Raw genomic sequence first — 16919 nt, 5'->3', positions numbered from 1 at the left:
TTAAGGTAAATCATGAAGGTGCTTAGTAGGAAGGCTAATTTTATAAATTAACCTGTAGTTGAGTGATAAAAATGAACAAATTTAATTGAAAAATATTTAAAGATTTACTATATACAAATTATTTATAATAGTTATTTATATTAGTTCTTGACATAATCCCTGCCCAAATTCAAGCATACCATGATTCAGGCTTGTCTACTCCTTCTTCAAAGAACTGTACACCAAAGTACTGATCCATTCATTGACTCTATCCATGAGTTTTATCATTGCTTTTGAAATGTTGAGTAGCCAGCTAATTCTTAAATTTTGTGAATGGATGAAAATTAATTTTTTTTTATTTGGTTTTTTTTTAACCATTCCCTGAATTTTTTACCATCTTTCACAAAACCATCACATATAACATTATAATCGTAAACTAACCGACAGTGAATCTCAGCTGCAGATGTATTTTTTGCTTGCAAAAAACATGAATGATATTATGTACCTCACAAGTGGTGGGAGCCGCAACAATCACTCAATGTTTCACCACATACTACTCAAGCAGTACCGAAAGAAATGGTGACTTGACTGTAAGTATAACAATATTTAAACATACTTGTTGTTTACTGTGCATGTGCTATGTTTCTATGAAAACCGGTTTGTTTGCAACAACCGACTGGAGGTTACTTTATAAATAGTTCACATATAAAAACTAACTACAAAATTATTAACAATTCAGGTGCTAATGAAAATTATTTCAGTACATAATTATGTACATGTTAAACAAGATTCAGAAAATAGGTTTTTTTTTAAATTATCTAATTAGTATTGATTAAAAATTCAACAGCAGAGTAATGCTTTTCTAAATGAAAATCTTTAAATTGTATTTTAAATTGATTAGTGAAAAAATTTGTAATGGTTCGGTAATTTATTAAAAATCACAATGGGAACATAATAAGGCCCTTTCTGGTAAACTGAAGTAATTGCATTGAATGAATTATACAAAAAAAAGGCTTTATCATCGGGTTTGATAGACGTGGATGTCACTATTTTTTTTTTTAAATGAGTATCCTTTTTAATAATCGTTCGTTAACTTTAAATTAAATCAAATTTATTCAAACTTTTAATGAACATTTATTTTATAAGCTGTAAATAACTAAAATGTTACAGAATTAATATTTTTAAATGAAAATTTTTTAAGATTGTGTAATCTTAATTTAATGAAGTACATACTTTTAGTTGTATAGTGCAGTGCTGTGCAATGTACTTAATTTAAATCAATTACCAAAATCTATTGACCCCATTTAATAAGTGTTACCATATTTATTCATGTAATATGTTTACCTTAAATACAGATGGTAAAAAAATTACAAAAATGAATAAAACAATGATGCTTTCATTTATTAACAAAACAACACAGATGTGTAAGCACATAGGAAAAATACAATTGAACATTTATTACCAATTAAAATTTAATTAGTAATTATTTAAATTACTAATTATTTAATTAGTAAATTAAAAATCTACATTTCTTCATTATCTGAATTCAAACTTTCTGTTTCACTAATTCAAATTTATCTACCTTTAATGCCATCTAAGTTGTTTGATTTACTGTAATTCTTATAATCTTGATAATTAATTCGGTACTTTTGAAGAAGATGCCTACAGTCGATCTGTAGTTTGTCAGTTTGTTGCTGTAATTAGTCAGTTGTTTGATAGTGCCACTGAAAGGGGAAAATAAATAAATAGTATATATTTTTAAATATAGTTAAATTATAATTTTAATTTATTTATTTTCTCCTTTTAGTGGCGCCATCTAACAACTAACTGACTAACTACAGATCGGCTGTGGGCATCTTCTTGAAAAGTACCATTAATTTTTCAAATATAATTATAATATTTATATATAATATTATATAAATATATTATAATATATAAATAAATATAAAATAAAATAAAATTAATTAAGTATTGCTTCAGAGGATGAGATGAATGACAATTTTTGTAGTGTGAAAATGCCATGCCTGACATGGCAAAAATCCAGAACCTCCAGATGTAAGGCCAAGAAGCTACCACTTGCGCCACGGAAGCTGGCAGGTTAGTTTTATTTAATTCAACAATTTGTTTTACTTCTTCCCTTCTGTTTCTCTATAAACTGCTTATAAAATCATCCATAATTTTTTCTCTCAAAATATCATCAAACCTCATAAAATAATGATAATAAGATATCTTATTTTACCTCCCGTATTCAATTACGCCTACGTCTATCAAATCCCTCTTTTTTGGAGTTCTAATAATGATACAATTTTGTTAACTTTTGGAAGAATTTACTACTTAAAAATTTGTGATTTTCAAGATCACTTGCATAATCTGACTGGAATTCTACTTACTGCCACACACAGCAGAATTATCTAGCTTCCATTTTCTTTTCCTCTTTTTTAATATCAACTTTTCTTTTGTTCAATTATTTGTAAGTACTGAATATTTATAATCAAACATGAATTTGAACAATGTTAAATGTTTATGAAACTTTGCTATTTTCTGTTTCACTTTTCTTAATTATTTTAGGAATGTCAATAATTCATTTTATATGTAAAAATAAATAAATAAGTACATACTTTATTTAAAATAGAGTATAATTATACATTACATATATCATGTCAGGGATGATAGGTGTGCTATTCCATAGGAAAAAAAGGAGAGGTGCTTCATCATTTGCCTGGAAGACAAGGGGAATCTTGATCAGAGGAGCATTACAAGATACAAAATGAATGAATGAAAATAGAGTAGTTATAGTATACAGAGTATTCCATCTGAAAAGGACATTATTTCAGGAAGCTGCTGTAGAGCTAAATGTAAGAAAAAAATTACTTAACATATGTCTAGAAACGCTTTAATTCAAATTATGGCCGCTGAAAGATTTCAACCTGATTTTTGGTCTGTAAAACATTGTATAAAGTTTTTTTGAGAATGCATTAAAATTAATGTATTTTTATATCATTGATCTAAAAATAATTTTAAAAATAGTTCCAGAAATGTATCTAATATTTTTTTAAAGAAAATCCAAGTAAAAATTCAGGTCAAAAAACACAATAGAGCAGTTGACTGTTTTTGAGAAACCGGTTTATATTATGTCGCACGGTCTATTTTATTAAAATATATATATTACAACACGTAAACGATAATTTACACAATGCATTTTTATAAACCAATTAAAATTTTCCTGTTAAAACGCTCCGAACCTCATGACCTCTCATATAACGTCACGCCTTACAAAACAATCAGATGTTTAGTGGAGTGTTTCAGGTATTTCGAAAATTACTAAGTCTAAAATTAATTCCAAGTTTTACATGTACGTGTAGTGCCTCAGTGTGAAAGTACTGTCATTAAAATTCCAAACAAATCGTTTATTTAACAAATTGTATACAATTTCGCACTAACTTTATGTTCCAGGCATATTTTACATTTGACTGTACATATTTTGCCTTTATGCTTTAGCTGCACGTAGCTTACATCATCCCCACACGATGCTATTGAGAACTTAAAATCAAATTTAGCCATTACTATAACTATTTAATTATAAGATACGTTTTTCTACTGACAACTAACCTCAAAAACAACACGGTCAAACTCCGTTCTTAGATCTAAGAACTACACAGTCGACGGGCTATTAAAATTTGTGAGCATATAACGAATTTTGACCAACAATACTTATGTAGCAAACCGTAATATAAGGTAATAATTACTTAATATTACGAAAAACTAATATACAACAATGTTTATAGTTGTGTACTTACATAAAAGTTTTGATATTTCGGAATTCCGCTAAGCAGAAATCACTATTTGATGCAAAAAACATTCCCACATCAATGCATCAACACATCAATGCATAACCACATCAATTTTGGGCAAATTACTACTGTTGGATTTTGTGAACCCTTCTTCCGTTGCAAAGACTTGTAATCGTCGTACTATTCAGAAAATCGTATAACACGCGAAAAAATGTGTTTCATAGCACAAAATCAACAAACTACACAGATCGCCATAAACAATCTGACGTTTTGTGCTCTAATTGGTATTTTATGTTACGTGACCAACGGTTTTTATTTTTACTTATTTCTTGAAAATATTAAATAATCTTAAATAAATTAGGTTCATTTTCAATATTTTTAGATTAAGACCAATTGTAGGAAACAGAATTCTATAAGGTTTTCCGTTACTGTCATCTTTCTTTCTTTTTCCTGTTTAGCCTCCGGTAACTACCGTTTAGATAATTCTTCAGAGGATGAATGAGAATGATATGTACGAGTGTAGTCTTGTACATTCTCAGTTCGACCATTCCTGAGATGTGTGGTTAATTGAAACCCAACCACCAAAGAACACCGGTATCCACGATCTAGTATTCAAATCCGTGTAAAAATACTGGCTTTACTATGACATGAACGCTGTAACTCTCGACTTCCAAATCAGCTGATTAGGGAAGACGCGTTAACCACTAGACCAACCCGGTGGGTTACCGTTTCTGTCATCTAGCCTATTCTTTTAGGTTTGACATAAAATAACTATTGAACGTCAATTAACGAATAAAACTGTTACAAATTTTACAGAGAATTTATTTCTGGGAAAATAGAATCAAATAAATTTTTTTAAATTAAATTTTAGTGAGAAAAATTTGAATAATTAAAAGCAAAAAGCATAGATTTTAATGATTCTAAGTGATAAACAAACAAAAAATCATGATTGTTAATATTTCGGCTAGAAAAAGTTTAATTAATTTATTTTGAAGATTCTGTTAAAAATAAAACAAACCAAACTAAACTTCATTAGATAAAATTAAACATTAACAAATTCAACCATTAAAATCAATGCACTTCTTAACTTATTTCAGAAAACTTTGTGTTTCTCATTTCAAAATATATTTATGTTCCTTTAAGAGGGCAGCAATATTTAAGATTCAAGCAGTCAATTAATCTTTTGTACAAATGTTTGAGTTTATAAACCTCACTTTCATTTTAAGCCATAACCATTAATTTAACGGAGTGAGGTCTGGAGACCTAGATTGTGAATAAACAGATCTTATACAACTGATCCATTTTCTTAGAATAATTTTATTTTAAAATTCTGTTACATGTTGATTAAAATGTAACAACAAATGTCCAATCATTTTGACAGTGGGGAATTGTTTCAAAGAAAACAAAAGATTCATTATGAAAAAAATTCTAGATAATTTTGTTTTGTAAGACAATGTTCTAATATGAAAGGGTCAATTAAATTATATCCACATAATATGTTATATATCCATGCTGTAAGTTATACATAAATTCTTGCAGAAAGCTGTACCCAGATATGTGTCAGTTATTTTGTGATTTTCTACAGGACAGAAGAAACTTCATTTAGGTGGACTATTTTATTTATACTCCTAATTTTTTACAGGGACAATCACTTCCAGTTTCACTGAATGATGACATTTCATAATAAAGAAAAAAAATTAAATATTTTTATATTGTTGGAATGCTATGGTTCTTATATTTAGATTAATAATTAAAAAAACGTCCTGAAAAGCAGAAAAATGTCAACATTAAGAGGCCATTGCGACTTGCTATTATACAGAGTAAATATATAAAGCAGATAAAAAATACAAATACCTACTAAAGTTATTATAAATTTATTTTTTTGTTATTTGTTTGTGAATCAACATAATTTTTTTCAAGAATTTTTTACCTGTCTTTGAAAAGCTAACCTTTTACTGAACTGATTCCTTTCTTTCTAGTATTTTAGCCAGGTTATTTCATGACAATATCTTGAATGAGTATAACCTATGTATCAACAGTAAGACTACTTAAAACTTACCATACAATATACTTAACTATCACTAACTTAAATAAAGAAGTAAAAATAAAAATTACCTGTAATAATGTCTATCCATCTAGTCTGCATCTGCTTTTCATTTGTTCCACTCTGAGATGAACCGTTTTGACCTGCCCATCTTTCATCACCTTCATTTGCACAATCATTGTCCAGTTGTTGTTCATCTTTTCCTTTGCAAATGAATAAATCAAGCCATAAGTAGGAAAATAGTCAACCTATCTTCAATTTAAAATTTTAAATATTATAAATAATTTTTCAGAGAGTGACTACTGTCCATTTCAGTTAATGATTGTTACATAAATTTTTTTGTCTTGTTAATGAAACTTAAACTGTGATGCTTGAAAGTAAAGAAAAATTTATATTAATTTAATATTTCTTTTGGCTTAATATTAAACCATAAAGGTTCACCTACAATTATTCTGAATTATTACTAATACCTTTTATTTTTAAAATTATTTTACAGAATTAAAAAATCTTGACTTCTTAAAGATCATCAAAAAGTAGCATCAGAATGTCTGAAGAATCAACCCCTTAAAGTCTCATAAGAAACTTGGTAAAAATGGCAGTCAAATTAAATTCATACACATATTGGCTGTTATAAAAGTATGACAACTCGTAAATAACTTTTCAACAGTCAAATACAGAAAAATGAAATTTAACAAATGTTTTTACATCAAAACGATATATTTTTTAGTATGAGATTACTACATTGCAAGTATTTAAGAGATATCTCAAGACTTTTAAATGAAAAGAATAGGTTTGAGGTACATTCTTTTAAAGGATATGTGAAAAAATCAGGATATGAAAACTGTAACCAAAATTATGGTCATTTATATATTTTACATCTAGTTTTTAAAGTGTTCTGCAATACCTTTTAAATAATTGCTCAATAGTGAAACTAAAAAAAGTAAAATTTAACAAATACTCCCATCTCAAAATGATCAATTTTTATATGTAATATCTCCACTAAAAAAGCAGCAGTGGTCTTATACAATCAAATAATTTTGAGAATTTTATATAAAAAATAATCTTTCAATGGAATTTATTTTTTTACCACATTGCATTATCATTAAGAAGGTGAGTGCAAAATTTGATCTTGCTAGCATGTCAGTAAGCAAGTTTAAAATTGATAAGATTTTCAACATAGAAATAGACATGACATGAGTCAAATTAAATAAGTGCAGATAATAATAGATTACTTGAGGGTACAACTATTTGCTAAATTTCAGTTTTCTATATGTAACTTGAAAGTTATTTAAGAGCTCTTATACTAATGTATATCTATATAAAATATAGTAAAATAAAAATTATTTCAAATAAATTATTTATTTAACTGTTTCAATAATCTTGTTTTTACAAAATTAACTAAAGTTCATTCTAACAATATGCATGTGAATGTTTGTGTACTCTCAAATGATTTTTAGAGTTTATATTTTATTTTCTGAATATGTCAGTATAACATTTCTGGTATTATAAAAAATTATGTAATTACGAAAAAAATTATTAAAACAGGTGTCATTTAATCAGTTAAATAATATATGTAGTGTGGTAATATATATAGAGAATATATTTGCATTAACTCATTCAAATTTAATGAGTTCAATGAACTAACTATTAGCTTTTATTTATTTTTATAAGTTTTTATATGCATGTAAAGCTGTGTTCTGATTCTAAATGTTTTCAGAATTAATAAAGATAATACATAAATCATGTTTACATGTTGGAAGCAAAGGAAGTAAGACAATAGTAAACGGTTAACAATTTTTATGAAAGCTTTAAAACAAAAAATATATCTCAATAAAAACAAAGTTATATTACTTAAAATTAAAATAAAATAAAATAATTTTAAAGTTAATTGATGGAAACCATATTTCATTATTTAAGAGAAATAATACAATTTAAAATACAAGCCAGAAAACTGGGATGTTAATACATCTTTCTTAACATTTTAATAGCAAAAATGTTTCATAATGATTGTAAATGTTCATCAAGATAGCCAGGTCATTTATCTGATACAGAATAAATTTTGTATAATTAATAATAAAGAATACATCTGTTATATCTGCACTGCCATAAAAAGCCACACAGTTTAATGACTTAACTTAGATATCTAGTTTTTAAGATATGCAACAGAAGAGATATTTAAATCCTCTGGTTAGCATGAGCATACATATTACGTTGTTTAAATGGAAGTACATACATGTAATAAATAATATATAAATCTGTAAATAAAAAAAAAATATATATATATTTATAGTATAAGTACAAAAATGTATGTGCATTTTTTAAACACATGCGCACGCGCGCGCGCGCGCTCACACACACACAGGATGTTAGTAAAGTATGAGAACTCTTAAACTTTTCAACTGTTAAACATAAAAAAATTAAACTTGGTAAATATTTCTACCTCAAAATAATTATTTTTAGGTATAAGATCAGCACACCCATATCTTCAGGGGTTTCCATAGTGGAGCAACTAAAATATTTGCTGGGTAGGTAGCATATTGGCATTTCATGTGGAAGTTCTGGATTTGAATCCCGTTCAGGCATGGCATTGTTCATATGCTACCAATTTTTACTGGGCTAATAACCATAGCTGTTGATGCCTGCTCTTTCATAACAAAAAAAAAAAAAAACATTCAAAAATTTTAAATGGAAAAGATAGGATTGCAACTCATCATTTTTAAAATGATGAGTTGCAATTTTAAACCATCAGGCTATGACAACGCTAATTAAAATAATGGTTATTAAATATTTTTCATAGTAATCTTCAGATGTGGTTTACAGTACCTCTTAAATTAATATTCAACTATGAAATGCGAAAAAATGAAATTTAGCAAACTCTCCTACCACAAAATGATGTATTTTTTGGCATGAGACCACTACTTGGAGTGTACTGTAGGTCCCTCTTGAAACTAGTGGTTAAAAATATTGGTTGAAATTTTGGATAGAATTGTCATAGCCAAAAGGTTCAGTTTGAATTTTTTGAGTTTCCCCAAATGGGCTTGTGTGGATGATGATCTCATACTGAAAAATAGATCGGTTCAAGGTAAAAGGATTTGCTAAATTTAATTTTTCTGTTTAACTATTGACATTTTATTTAATGGTTATCAAAACAAATTATTTATTAATGTGTAGCTTGAATAAAATAATGATTATTATTTCATTACACATTCATTTGCTATTAGTGAAAAATAAGTTATACACATTTATTATGTTAGAAAATGCTATTCTCATCAGTTTTCATTTTAATTTCATTTGGTGAAATTTTTCTTAATATTTTAAGATTTAGATTATTATATGATTGGAAGCTTGGATTCCTGAGGTGGCTCTGAAGCCTGAAGTTGGACAGTATTAGTAATTACCGAATAGAAAAACAGAATTAATAAAATCACTCCACCTAGTAAGTGGCCTATAATCAAAACTGTATTTATGTTAACAACACATTAGATCATTGCCTGCAAATGGAGTCAGGGCAAGGTAAAGTACCTGATTACTGAGGTACTTTTCCATTATAGAATAATAATGAAAAATATAGTGAGAATGAAAGGAAAGGAAAACAGATCTACTAGGGAACTGGCTTAGAAGAGCAAGCTATTTCACTATTTTGCCTTGGGTTAATCCCAAGGAGAGTAGATTTAAACGAAAAATTTGGAAAAACATATAAGAGAGAAAATTTTGTTTCTTTCTAAGACTGACATGAATAATGCTGAATTTTCTGTAAGGCTTACTGGACTTCTGTAGGAATGGAGTAGCTGCACGATAATGTTTTACTGTCAGCATCACCATGTCACCAGCATTTCTTAATATATTGACAGCTTCATCATGTTTACAGGATGTAATCAGTTCACCATTAACTGTAAAGAAATAAAATAATTATTGCAATTCATCATTAATTGAATACATACAGTTTAATTTGTTATAGTAGCACTTACATGATGTGATGTTTTATGTATCACAAAGTATTGATCATATATTCCAGTAAACTTTTATGAAAATATTTGGTGCTTACTGAAATATTAATGAAACATTCAGTAAGGCGGTCAATTTAAACAACCAAGGCAATAAAAAATGGAAGAGAATATAATACTTCATTTACTAGTACAGCTGATAATATGAGTAATGTTGTGTGTTATCAACAAAGGATATTAAGATATTGCACGTTATAATTCTTACAAACATACAATTTATTTAGGCTCTTAGTAAGTATCTTATTTAATAAATAAATAAGTTTTATAACAAACAGTAATTCTGATTCTATTACGAAATTTACTAATGAAAATTACTATAGAATTTAAGAATTGATTATGACAGTGAGATTACAATTACAGAACTGATAATAAATTTTTACAAGAATTACTTACTACTACTTAACAAACGAAGGCTTACACTTTTAATAACACATAATGACATTGTCCAGTGATCAAATGAACTCACAAAACACTTATGCACAAAACACTTCTCACACTTAAGTGGAGAACAGAACACTGTCGCATGTTTATTGCAATACAGAATATATTTATGATACACTCTTCCTTTGTACACCCTGACTGAATCACATACACACATACACTCTCCACTTGCTTGCCTTTGAAAGTATTTATATCTTCAGGCTTAGGTATTGTCCTGACATAACAGCAGCTGACTAGTCCCATTGTTCATCCAAACATGATGATTTGAAAACAGCACCTACAATCCCAACTATTTTCTTTTCTAAATTTCTCTTAAGGTTTTGAACTTTTTACTCTACTCAAAAATTTCTTTCATTTTTTCTTTTTGATTTTTCTCTTTTTGTATTTATTTATGTACATTATTCCTTCATTCTTCTCTCTCTCTTTCTAATTTGTGCGTTTTTCACTTCTAGATGTTTTTCTACTAATCACAATATTATACTATGTTAAGGTTTGTTATTTTCAAGGAGTTGACTACTAAAGTAATTGGCTAAATATTCAGTTTCTTAGGTACATGGAAACTGCGCCTAGTTGATATTAAGTAGTTAGTAACACCAATTATGATTTAACTGGTTTATTAACTGTGATTTATGGTCAGTGAAATTTATCCTCATTTCAGATCCTTTTATTTTAAATTCTATTCTCTGACATATTCCAGACAATTGGAAAACAATCTTGAAGGAATCCAAAAATTGTAATATGGTAAATTATTATTATTATTGTGATATATGCAGTTATATTATAATGCAATTTGCATTGAAAAAATTATAAAAAAATACATTACACGCAAATTCCAATCTGGTAAGAGGTGCCGTAACTAAATTTTTTTTTGTTTAACCTCCGGGTTTGCCATTAGGCATTGCTTCAGAGGATGAGATGAATGATTTGTAGCATGTGTGAATATGTCATGCCTGACTGGGATTCGAACCCGGGACCTCCGGATGAAAGGCCGAGATGCTACCACTTGCACCATGGAGGAAAATTGTAAGCAATCTGATGCAAGATAAGTTATTCTGAAAATAAGATAATTATCATTTATAACAAATATCCTATCTCAGCCATATTAGGGAAAATTCAGAGTGAGGTTTTCCTATTCTTTTCTTCTTTGAGCCAGTTGTGCTACTGGACAGCAAATCAATTCCACTGAAATAGAGGTGATATTTATCCTGAGAAGGTAAAAGCTTTACTCTGTTCATCACAAATATGCTGTAATAATCATCATTATCCTTAGAGAAAGCAATTTTGACTGCTGTCTTTTATATTTCATATGTTTTATATAGCCCAAAGAAGGACTGGGGCAAATACTGTAAAACAGCAAATTAATGTACCTCTTGCTCTCATAAAAAGTGTTTTATATACATTTTCTCATAGATCAGGGCAATAATACTTAGATATATAAATATTTCTAAATTCTCCAAAAGAATTTTTAGTATCATTTGTTCAATAACTGAAGTATTATAATAATGAAATTTTCAGTCAAACTTTAAAAAAATAAATAAATAAATAAAACATTTAAAACTTGCAAATGGATGTCATATTTTAAAATGATTGAGCTTCTATTGAAAAACTGTTTGTTGAAAGTTGCTGAAACTATTAGAAAAGATAAACATAATTTGAATTCAGTATTAGAATAAAACAAATTTAGACTTTTATCAAACTTAAAAAATGATTTGCCTTCTAAAAGTGTTCGGAACTTTTCTGTTAATCATTCAGTATCATGAAAACTTCTCCTATACAAGTAATATTGCTTAAAAGTAAACTGTTTTATTGATATTTTTTTGTTAGTTGTTGTCATAAAAGTTTTGAATTACTTAGTTTGTAAACTATAATATACTTGTAAATTATTCAGGAAATCATCAAACTTCAGATAATGAATGTTACGTGCATATGCTAAAAGAAAAAAGTGTTATCTATTTAATTGGAAAACAAATTTAGAAAGCTTACTTTATTCAATAAATTATACATCTGTGTTGTAGATTATAATTTTGGTTGTGTGCATGCTTGTGGTGGGGATTGAACGGTACAAGTATCAAGTCGAACTGCTGAGTAGAAGTGTACGTACAATTGTACGTAAAATTTGCGATGTTCAGTTAATACGTACATGTTTAGACAGGATTATAATTTATACAGTACAATTACTGTTATTCATACAAGTTTTATTTTATACCACAAAATTAAAACATTATTTCATAAATTCAATTAAACTTTATTTGGAAGTAGTTCATTCCCTAACAATCTGTATTAGTTTTAATTTTGTTCAAACTGATAACAATTAAATTCTGTGAAAGAGAATTTAGTCACTACGATTATAGGCTGGAACAATTATTGATGCAAGTTTTGTGTGTATAAATTTTTAGTGTGTCCTGCAGTTATTAGAGGTCTGGGTGAAGTAGTCAAAAAATGAGTCAATATTTACAAAGGTATATTCATACCATACGAAGTTACCAGTTAAGCAATGGTTATTCATCAGAATAAGCTGCCAAACAAAAAAAAAATGTTTGCTATTTGCAATTCCAGATTGTGGTTATAACACATAACCTTAATTTGATTATTTGTGATCATATAGCTCTAAGAACAATAATAATGCGTGTGGTAAATGATGCACTAAAAATGGCATTCATAATCAATATTAAAATTTTACAGTTTATACCACTGAAAATTTTATTAATCTGATATATGGTCAATAAACAGAAACCATTAAATTTGGTGAAGGTCTGCCAAATTTCTGCAAAAATGTAATAATGACCCAGAAAATGTTCGGCAGCTATTTATGGGAATTTCCATTGTGTCATTTTCTTACTTCCATTGTCAATCTATTTGAATAAATTTATATGATATTAATGATATTAAAAATTAATAAATATTAGATATAATTTATGCAGTTAATATAGTCAACTTGGAAGAAAAGCTTACTGCATGCTTATTTAATAAATTTTAACTCCAATCCAAAGGAATGACCACATACCTGGTATTTACAAAACCTGCTTTGGTTAGTCAGTAGCTGTGGTGAGAGGTAATTGTTTAAAAAACGGGAAATGTATACTGGTCTTAAAAAATAAAATAAATTTTTAAGAAGAGTGAAAATTCATTAAGCGGACCAATGATGCAGGATGCCATTAAATGAATTCTTAATGACATTTTTTCTAGTATTTAAATGTTACTTACATATTAAAGAAGCTGAGTACTATTCTCTTTTTTATTAAGAGTTGTACTTAGACTTGCAACTTATTGATCTAGTAATACTGAATAATTGAAAGCTCTTGATTGTTTTATTACTGCATCGATTCATGTTTGATGAGTTAGTTGTGTTTATGAAGTAAGAATCTAAACTCTAAACTGTGTAATATATATTTACACAGTAAATATATTATTGCAGATATTTAGTAGTATAGCTTGAATGAAAAGCCTAAGGCTTTTATGACTAGATGTGAATAACAATTAAAATCTGTTCTAAGAGAATTATTTCCTTGGCTTAATGGATTTGTAAAATGGATAAATTCAGTTAAATGTTAAAATTCAATGTCTGGATAATGACACTATTTTTCTAATATAAAATACAAAATTGAAAGAATAAAAATTTACTTCACATGATGGAATACGAGCAGCTAATTCTACATACATGGAAAAAATACATGGAAAGATACATGGAAAAAATTGGTATATACAGATGTATTTTGTTTTTTACTCGGCTATAATATAACAACTCCTTGAAAATTTGTAACAAAATATATTTTCCTAAATTTAATCACTAAAGCAATAAAATGAAAATTTAAGACCGATTTAACCCATTTCTTTAAACCAGTAAAGTTATCTCATGAAAGGAGGTCATGTACATAATGTCTGATTACATTAAGTGATATGGGGTACTGCCTGGGATAATATTTACTGGTTTAATATATCATAACTATTCCTGCTAAACATCATCCATTTATCATACAATTTTTATCACGAGGAATTACATTAATTTTTATATCTTAATAATAATAATAATAATACATAATAAAAATAATATAAAACTATATATATATATATATATATACACACACACACTAGGTGAATCATGAAGTTCTCCCAGGAATTTCATAACCTAAAATAATAATTAATGTCCTAAAATAATTGGTTTGCAAGTTACAGCTAGTGAAAGATTTCAGCTGCCATAATGAAGCTGAAATCTCATTTCGTAGTTAATACTTAAAAGTTTTTAGGATGTTAATTAAGGAGCAGAATTAAAAATTTCTTATGGTTTTTGACCTGATAAATCTAATAAAATAGGTTACAGAACTATATCTGCAGTAGTTTTTGAGAAATCTGGGAAGAAAACCAGTAGATTGAGATAAAAAACCGTGTTTTTTAAGTTTTATGTTTGACATACAACTTTATTAAATGGGTGATAACGCTTAAAACTTTTAAACAGAACTTGTAGTAAATTTAATGCTGAACAAAACGATGAATAAAATGAAGTAAAGTTAGAAAAATTCAAATTACATTTAGAAACAATATACTAGATCAAAGTTCATTATATGTAACAGTTTATAAAAAATGTTCAAAAATGACCCTGCCATTTTCACTACTTTTCTTGGGCTTTTCTACTGCTTTAGTTGCTCTTTTTAGTTCTTCAGGGCTGTCCCTAAGTTGGTCGACTGCATCAATAATGTGGACAATTAATTAATTCCTCACAAGAATGTATTTTTGTATTGTATAAATATTTTTCATCCATCCCAAATGCAAAAATCTAAAGGCCTGATCTAACAGGCGATCTTGGTGGCCAAGAATGTCAAGAATGTGCAACTAAACAATCGATTGATTTCTCAGGGAAATTATGATTTAAGTAAGTGAAAATGGCACAACAGAAGTGGGGAGGCGCACCATCATGCTAGAAGTATACTTTGCGTCTCAGCACTAGAGGAATGTCTGGAAGTAGCTGTGGCAATTCTTTTTGAAAAAAGTGCAAGTATACCTCAACATTACAGCCAAGAAATATGAATGGTCCAAACAGCTGATTGTGAAAAAGGTGACACCATACATTGACACTAAATCGAGTTAAAAACTGCCTTCAACCGTTTCATGAGGATTACTTTTACGCAATTTACTCATTGCGTAAATTGCTGACCCCCATCTTGAGTGAAATTTTCCTCGTTGGTAAACAACACATATTTGCAGAATTGTCGATTTGTATTCAACTAGTTGCAGAACTTCAAGAGGAGTGGACTGTCTCCTGGGTGTAGATGTTGAACTGGTTGTTTATGATGAGGATAAAAAAAATTGTTTTGTTTAAGTTTCTTCCAAATCATCACATGTGAAACTGTATCGATAATAGTTTCATCAATAACAGCATTGTGTTGGGCAGATCATTCACTTTAGTAGTGAAATCTTTTACCGAAGACTGTGAAAAGTCGCACCAAACTAAAATTCACAGAAAACCTTTGCTAACGACAGTACAGTTCACAGTACCTGATATACTTAATGTAAATAGTTGTTGCTGTTATAATAATTACTATTATTTTTTCTGCTAAGAACACTATAATTTCTATGTTGAATACTGTTTACCTTACTTAGCTTCATTCGTTTACTATATGTTGATGCGTTTCAGAATAACTCCCATTGTCAATCTTATTCTACTGGTACTTTGAAATTTCTGTTATTCTTTACATAATGTTTAGTCAATGACCCTCCCTTTATTTGACGTTATGTCTTATCTGGCCTTCTTCTTGTTCATTTGTTATTAGCTGTAATACTGATCTTTTAATTTTACTTATCTATTTCCTATTTTCAGTAAATTGAGGTTCTTGAAAAGGACATCTGCTTGATTGTTAATCTGTTCATTTATGATTGTTTTATTGTAATTTTTAATTTAAAGGTTTCTAAATTTTCTAAAACTGCTAATTTTTCAACCTTTAATACAATTGTGAATTAATTTCATTGATTCTCCCATTTTCTCTGAGGTATGTCCTTCTTTTATTAAATGCGTTGCATAATTAAAATCTTGTTTTGATTTTTAAAAGCTCTCTTGTGTTCGTTATACTTTCATTTTCTTCCCGTTTGTCCGATGTATGTTACATTTCATTGTGTATACACCATTACTATTGTATACAAGTATATCTTTTTCTTTTATTACTATTTAAAATCTTTTTTAGTTAAAATTTAAACATTTAAAGGTTTCTTTATCATTTGTGTGTTAATTTCATTTAATTTGTTTCTATTTTCAATTCCACCAGCTGTTTTTTTTTTATATTTCCAGCTTTGAGATAATAATTTTTCAAATAATTTATTCTATTTCTGTCATTAAAAAAATTATTATCTAAGTAATTTTATTTTACATTGTTGTGTAATTTACAGTTTTTTGTTAAATTTATTAACAGCAATCTTAACATTAAATTTTATTTTAAAAAATTTTTCACATCACCAAAAAAGAATTTGGTTTTTGTTTACAATAGATAAGTAGGAAGTTTTCTAGCAAATGTAGTAATGTTTCTAAATAATATTTGAATTTTTCAAAATTTCTTTGTTTTATTCAACTTATTTTGCACAGTTTTGTTCAGAATTAGATTCTCCATAAATTTTTTAAAAGTTTTAACTTTTTATTAACCATTTGACAAAGTTATTGTACATAAAACATAAAAA

General features: G+C 27.9%; 1 protein-coding gene across 3 annotated transcripts in view; it reads right to left on the bottom strand.

Moving 5' to 3' along the window:
• Syn2 (Syntrophin-like 2) overlaps positions 1 to 16919 on the bottom strand; it is a 275553-nt gene that overhangs the window by 35686 nt on the left and 222948 nt on the right. For 2 of the 3 annotated variants that reach the window (XM_075361804.1, XM_075361797.1), the window contains exons 5-6: positions 9579 to 9704; positions 5886 to 6017 (exon numbers count right to left, since the gene is read on the bottom strand). In XM_075361804.1, the coding sequence (XP_075217919.1) occupies positions 5886 to 6017; positions 9579 to 9704 (258 nt within the window). The remainder of the gene's footprint in view (positions 1 to 5885; positions 6018 to 9578; positions 9705 to 16919) is intronic. The other variant, XM_075361809.1, reaches the window with a different exon arrangement.

The sequence above is a fragment of the Lycorma delicatula genome, chromosome 1 (genome assembly GCF_047948215.1).
Source record: "Lycorma delicatula isolate Av1 chromosome 1, ASM4794821v1, whole genome shotgun sequence".
Lineage (NCBI taxonomy): Eukaryota > Metazoa > Arthropoda > Insecta > Hemiptera > Fulgoridae > Lycorma > Lycorma delicatula.
Note: the sequence above shows the minus strand (reverse complement) of the source record. Positions and strands in the feature narration are given on the sequence as shown.